The sequence below is a fragment of the Aegilops tauschii genome, chromosome 5 (genome assembly GCF_002575655.3).
Source record: "Aegilops tauschii subsp. strangulata cultivar AL8/78 chromosome 5, Aet v6.0, whole genome shotgun sequence".
Classification (NCBI taxonomy): domain Eukaryota; kingdom Viridiplantae; phylum Streptophyta; class Magnoliopsida; order Poales; family Poaceae; genus Aegilops; species Aegilops tauschii.
Window position 1 is genome coordinate 303,275,503 of NC_053039.3, and position 7,360 is coordinate 303,282,862.

A 7,360-nucleotide genomic window follows, 5' to 3' on the forward strand; every position below is an offset into this window, starting at 1 on the left:
CAACAGTAACAGAGGTGACGAGGCATCATTAGCGTAGGTTTACTGTAGCATAATTATCCGGGCGTCACAAACAAGTACATCGGAGACACCTGTAGAGCACCTTTATAATCACCCAGTTACGTTGTGACGTTTGGTAGGACACAAAGTGTTCCTTCGGTATTCGGGAGTTGCATAATCTCATAGTCATAGGAACATGTATAAGTCATGAAGAAAGCAATAGCAATATACTAAACGATCAAATGCTAAGCTAACGGAATGGGTCAAGTCAATCACATCATTCTCTAATGATGTGATCCCGTTAATCAAATGACAACTCATGTCTATGGTTAGGAAACATAACCATCTTTGATTCAACGAGCTAGTCAAGTAGAGGCATACTAGTGACACTCTGTTTGTCTATGTATTCACACATGTACTAAGTTTCCGGTTAATACAATTCTATCATGAATAATAAACATTTATCATGATATAAGGAAATATAAATAACAACTTTATTATTGCCTCTAGGGCATATTTCCTTCAGTAAGGTATGAAAAGAATTTCAAGTTTGCAAATTTTGCCTCCACTGGTAAACCACAAAGTTTAACAGAGGCATCGAATGACCGTGATTGAAAAAATGCCATGAATATAGAATATGATGCACTCATGAAAACCAAGACTTGGCACTTAGTTCCCTCTAAGCAAGGGAGGAATGTAATAGATTGTAAGTGGGTGTACCAGGTTAAAAGAAAATCTGATGGCACAATAGATAGGTACAAGGCTAGGCTAGAGGCTAGAGGCTTCAAGCAACGTTATGGTATTGATTATGACGACACATTTAGTTCAGTTGTTAAGGCTGCTACTATCAGACTTGTTCTGTCTATTGTTGTTTCCAGGGGTTGGAGCCTTCGTCAATTGGATGTACAAAATGCGTTTCTACATGGCGTTCTCAAGGAAGAGGTTTATATGCGGCAGCCACCTGGATTTGAGGATGGCTCAAAACTGCACCATATATGTAAGTTGGACAAGGCCTTGTATGGTTTAAAGCAGGCACCTAGAGCCTGGTATTCAAAACTGAGCATGAAGCTGCAACAACTTGGTTTTCGAGCTTCTAAGGGAGATAGTTCGTTGTTCTTCTTCAAGAAAGGGAAGGTGATCGTTTTTATGTTAATTTATGTTGGTGATGTAATTGTTGCCGGTTCATCTCAAGATGCTACCATGGCCTTGTTAAGAAACTTGAAAAGTGAGTTTGCACTCAAGGACCTGGGAGAGTTGCATTATTTTCTAGGCATTGAAGTTAAAAAGTTGCATGATGGTATTATGTTGACTCAAGAAAAATATGCGAGAGATATAATCAAGCGTGTAGGCATGAAGGATTGTAAGCCTTCCACTACACCTATGTCAACTACTGATAAGTTGTCATTGCATGAAGGAAAAATACTAAGTACAGAAGAAGGGACTAAGTATAGGAGCATAGTTGGTGCTCTTCAGTATTTAACTCTGACTAGGCCTGATATATCTTTTGCTGTAAACAAGGTTTGTCAGTTCCTACATGCCCCTACTTCTGTACACTGAAAGGATATTAAGATATATTCAGGGAAGTACTGGAATAGGGCTTAAGTTGTGTAGGTCTCCGTCAACTGCAATAAGTGCATTCTCTGATGCAGACTGGGCTGGTTGCCCAGATGACAGGAGATCTACTGGAGGTTTTGCTGTTTTCCTTGGGTCTAATCTTATATCTTGGAATGCAAAGAAACAAGCAACAGTGTCACGTTCCAGTACTGAAGCAGAATACAAATCTATGGCAAATGCAACTGCTGAGGTAATGTGGATAGAAACCCTACTTGATGAATTGGGCATTGGGAGATCACATGTGTCACAACTTTGGTGTGACAATCTAGGAGCAACTTATCTTTCTGCAAATCATGTATTTCATGCAAGAACAAGACATATAGAGATTGACTATCACTTTGTTCGTGAAAGAGTAGCACAGAAACCGCTAGAAATACAGTTCATTCCAACAGGAGATCAAGTTGCTGATGGCTTCACTAAGCCTTTACAAATTCGACAGTTCCAAGCCTTCAAGAACAATCTGAACATTGACATGTTAAGATTGAGGGAGGATGTTAAACGATAGGCTTGTAGAGAATGTATAGGATAGAAATACGTGACATGTTGTCACGTATGTATATTGTAACGCATACATGTATCTGGTGCGGCAGGTTGTTAGCTAGATAGATCTTATCTGGGTATAGTTTGGAGTAGAGGTCAAGTTTAGCAACAACCTGGGCCTCATTGTAATCTGTCATGACTATATAACATGAATGCGTCCCTGCCGAACAGCATACGCTTCTCACCTCTCATTCTTTCACCCTGCAGCACAGTCTTCGCCGTTGAACTCTTGAATAGATCTGAGGCAACTGACATCAAATCTCGCCGTTGCGCACGCATGACGAAAAAGCCTAAGCTCGCTGCCCTAAGAAGACGGCAGGAATTTACGCCGGAGCTCCGTCAACTACGTCCAGATTGCCGAACTTGAGGAGGATCGAGGTTAGAAAGAGCCTGTATAGTTAGAGCATCTACAGCCGGACTTGGTAAATCCGATGACCCAGCTTGCAAAGATTCCGAGATCCTATCTCTGGTGCCGTAGAAAATAGGAACAACAAAACATGAAACATTGTAGGTTTGAATTGCAATGTAGCTGATGGAAAACCAGTCTGGTAGCTGGTACCAACCAAAGGCACATGTTTATTTAATAATTTTCACTCCACAAAACTGGTCTTGATATCTCGAATATATCTACACTACCTGAGCCGTAAAAGGCACATAATCATTACTCACATTTTAATTATGTACTCCAGATGGTAGTACAGAATGTTCATCATATCAAACCTCCGGGTCTAGAATGATTCGAACTCTAGTCGACATTGGAGCTGAACTCGTTATCGTTATGTCTATTGTCCTGCTTGATTGGCCAATGTATGTCGATGTCGTCTCTCTGTCGGTGCACCCATGGATCAGCGCAGAAGGCTGCTTAGGCTCCATTGGTAAGCTTATGCTTTCAGAATTCAGCATTGCAGCAACACCTGTCATGGCGGGCCGGTCTGCTGGATCTTCCTGAGCACAAAGCAGTGCCACCTGAGCACATCTCTTTATCTCAGCGACTTCATATCTGTCCCCTAACAATGGATCCACAAGCTCATGCAACCTTTGGTCCTTCCACATATGCCAGGCCTGAAATATATAATACATTTGACTTTAAATAAATGCAATGTAACTTACATGTAGTGTGTGCCAGGTATAAAAAAATAGTCTTGCTTTTACACACCCTATTTGAAAAGTTCACGACCTCTGTTGTTAAGCAATGGTATAGGTTAGAACTCACTACTTTAGTTGAAAATTGAAGTAAGTCCATTTTCTAATATTGAGAACGGAAAAGGTGTTGCTAGAAATGTACTTTCACTCACATCTCGTACAAGATCACCAACAGTATCCTCTTGCTTCTCGAGTATGGTATTCTTTCGGCCACTAATAATCACCAGAACCAAAACACCAAAGCTGAACACATCTGTCTTCGTCGAGTAAACTCCTCGAGATGCATACTCTGGAGCTTTGTAACCACTGAAAAGTGAAACAAAAGATGTCAAGACTGTGAGATTAGGACATCTGAAAACAAATGATGGGAATATGTGATTATTAATATTGTAGGCAGCTGATACCTGGTTCCCACGACCCTACTCGTGCACCCTTCTGCTATATCTGAACTCAGTGTCCTAGCTGACCCAAAATCAGTAATCTTTGGGCTCATGTTATAATCCAAGAGGATATTATGTGGTTTCAAGTCTCTATGGACAAGGCAGGACATGGAACCTTTATGCAGGTAAACAAGGCCCTCTGTTAACCCTGTAATTATCTTGAATCGCTTAGACCAGTCTAGCAATTGTCCTTTTGTTCTGTCTGCAAAAGATAATCAAATTGCAACTTTATCAACTGTTGACGAATTTCTCTAAACCAAACTAGAATAGTTTTTATGATTCAAGCAACAAAGAATCAGGTGAAAACTAGATCTGTTGTAGCCTTCCATTTAACTGTAGATGTTTTGAATTCATGCACATTTACTAGGAATTAAAGGAGGCGTGCTCTTGGTGCCGTGGATGATCTGGAAGCATAGGAACGCGTGCGTTTTTGACCATGTTAGCCCCTCGCTCAATGAGCTTCTAGACACGATCAAGGACGAGGCCCGATGTTGGGCAAAGGCCGGAGCTCAAGGGCTCAGGGTCGTTTTGCCATCATCTTGGGATGTCCACTGAGCCCCTGACGGCTGTGTAAAACTGCCTCCTAGGAGGATGTAAATTCCCTCTCTTTCCAATGCAATGAAACGCAAAAGCCATTTGTGTTTTCTCAAAAAATACGGAAAATGTACCAGATATGTAATGGTCCAAGGAACTATTTTGCATGAACTCATAGACAAGAATCCTTTCTTTCCCATGAATGCACCACCCCAGCAACCTAATCAGATTGGCATGCTGAAGCTTTGCAAGCTGCAATTCACTGTCGAAATCAAATATCGTTGCATGCTCATCAAGTCTTTTGATGGCAATCATAAGTCCGTTGGGCAACTGACCCTGCAATGGTTACTTAGGAAGTTCAAATCACATTCTATCAACAGAAATCAGTTCTTTATTGGGAAGAGAAGGAGGACGGGTACATATTTACCTTATAAACTGTACCGAATCCACCAAACCCAAGTATTCTCCTCTCTGAGAAATTGTCTGTTGCATCCACGATCTGAAAGAAGTTGAACTTTGCAAATCCCACACAAGTTTCTTCTATACGGGTACAAAGCTCAGCGAGTTCTTCAATATTGAAAATTTTCTGTTCTTGCAGGTCAACTTTTCCTGATTCATGGATAATTTATCCATGTCACTAATGGGATTGCAAAAAACCTTTACATGACTAAGAGAATACACAATAATTGAGAGCATGCCTCAGTTTGCTTTTTCTAGTGATCATCAACTCAGCCTAATTAGGGACTTCCCATCATATGAAAACAAATGGAGATTATAATAGATGAAGTCATGCAAGATATTGATGATGTTGTTATCATTCAAAGTCATATATTTCATTTGCGTAATAACAGAGGAAAATATGTGATGAATGTTTGTTTCCACTAGCTAGTGCTCTCACCATGACATGTGACACAGTAAAATTTGATGTGGTGAGTGGTGACACAATGTTTGTTATGAACAAGTATGCACGTGTATAACTTTTTATATTAAATTATTCATGTGCACTTTTTTTTATTCTCTGTTGCAATATATCCAAAAACATGAGCAGCAGGGTAGTGCAGCAGCACACAAACATAACAAAGCAATTCAAAATCCTTGAAAACAAATAACATTGGCATGAAACTTCACTCTACTAATTTCCAATTTTCCATACCTAAGTTCATGCTTAAGCGCATTAGGAAATTCATAAATAAGTACTTACCTACAGATGGTTTTTTTCCAACAGTGCAAAGTTCAGTAGCTCCTTGAACCTGTATTTCGGAGAATTCCAAAGCTCTTGCTGGAGATGGTTTCAACACACTCCTAAAAGGTGGCAAATTTCACACATTTGAGTCTGTATAACTTACTAAATTATGGCACAGGCACAGCTACATAACTTGACTTCACAGGGATTCAATATAAGAAGGAAAAAAAACCTTAAAAGGGATATAAGAAGGATGCTTAATGAAAAATAAACTAGTAGAAATTTATCAAAACATAGTACGTATATTTTAAGTCAAACAGCTAATAGTATTTTAAGTCAGAAAAACTCATTGATCTGATGCACAACTTACATTTCAGACATTTAATCTACATATATGGTGTAGGTTTGTAGCATGTAGCTCTGAACCAGATTTTATTCTAGAATCCAAACCAAGCGGTGCCACTAGTCAACCTAATATGGTCAACAGTCATCTGGTTTGCACTTGTCACTTTGTCAGATAATAAGTGGCTAACCTCCCACGTTATTATTTGGTCCAAGACGCCACAAAACTTTCGATTTAAATTTTAAAAAAAATGATGACTTGTTCTCTGAGTAATAAACTACATAACGAAAATTAGCTGACCTGATGTGACTACTTGAATTGTCTGTGACAACACTGAGTACCCCCTCCTCGGCCTGCTAGACAAGGATCAGCAAGATTAAATGACAAATATTATTAACGTAAAATCAACAAGCAGAGGTTCTGTGCTTGAGGCCACCTATAAACAAACTCAGAATTGCTAAATTGATATCAAATTGTGTAACTGGAAGTACCAAATTTGCAGTTACACTCCAATTCAGACATAATTATAGATTCATATCATGCCGAGGATCACTTGAACAGATCAGTTCGACGAATTTTACAAATAAAATAACTCCATAATCAGTGTTTGTCCCCAATCACATACTACCATGGGCTTCAATTTTGATACGAACTTCCACATAAGCGCCAAGAAAATTGCTACTACCAACCGGCGACAAGCCGGAACACGCCTACCTTGGCACGACGACTGTTTGTCGAATTGTCGACGAGGGAGATGAGCGGGATGAGGCGGATGAACATGTCGATCTCGTGCTGCGCAGCGCGGAGCTCGTCGGCCATCCGTGTGCCCAGAAGCAGTCGGCGGAGGTACCCGCAGTCCTGGCACGCCGTGACGAGCGCGTAGCACCGCCGCAGCGCGCCGCCGAGCTGCTCCAGCGGCCGCCTGGTGGCCTCCCGCCGCATCAGCTCCGCGAGCTCCAGCTCCCTGAGCAGGCCGCCGACGAGCTCCACGTGCTGCGCGAGCCGCACGCAGGCGTCCCGGTGACGGCGCGCCGCCAGGGCGGCCTGCACGACCATGTAGACCAGCCCCAGCGCGTCCACGCCCACCAGCTGCGCCACGTTGGAGGCCTGCCCCAGCGTGCCCCACAGGCTGCTCGAAGGGCTGTCCCACGGGCTCGCCATGCTCGCTGCTCCCCGCTCCTGCGCTCTGCGGCCTCTCCCTCTCCAGGCCTCGTTGCCGCCATTGACACGTAGTATCTATCGGCGTGTCTGTGTGTCGCCGGCGACTTTGACTAAGCGTGGTATGTGTGTGGACTTTCGTTGCATTCTAATGCCACATTTCTTGTTTATTTTTATTTTTTAATTTTAAGGACACACATGGCCTTTATTTTTTGAAAATGTCGCTTTCGCATTCTGTGGATATAAATGCAGTACGCATGAGTCAAGACATGGTGAATAATCCATAAATCAACTTTACCATTGTTGTTGACAAGGTTCCCTGATATTAATGTTTTCAACGAGAAAATAGTGTTAGATCACCGGTTTTCATCAAGAAAAGAAGGACTCGATAAGCTCCGGAAAATGCCT

General features: G+C 41.8%; 1 protein-coding gene across 2 annotated transcripts; it reads right to left on the reverse strand.

Moving 5' to 3' along the window:
- Positions 1-2,710: 2,710 nt before the first annotated feature.
- On the reverse strand, positions 2,711-7,074 carry LOC109735937 (putative cysteine-rich receptor-like protein kinase 20). 2 transcript variants are annotated; one of them, XM_020295141.4, is made up of 8 exons: positions 6,509-7,074; positions 6,095-6,147; positions 5,470-5,570; positions 4,696-4,877; positions 4,403-4,604; positions 3,699-3,936; positions 3,447-3,600; positions 2,711-3,213 (listed from the first exon to the last, which is right to left on the reverse strand). In XM_020295141.4, the coding sequence occupies exons 1-8, from the start codon at positions 6,953-6,955 to the stop codon at positions 2,866-2,868; spliced, it is 1,725 nt and encodes a 574-aa protein (XP_020150730.1). In that variant the 5' UTR covers positions 6,956-7,074; the 3' UTR covers positions 2,711-2,865. The 2 variants fall into 2 exon arrangements, with proteins under 2 accessions (XP_020150730.1, XP_020150729.1); XM_020295140.4 differs by having other exon boundaries at positions 6,095-6,150; positions 6,509-7,046.
- Between the last annotated feature and the right edge of the window lie 286 nt (positions 7,075-7,360).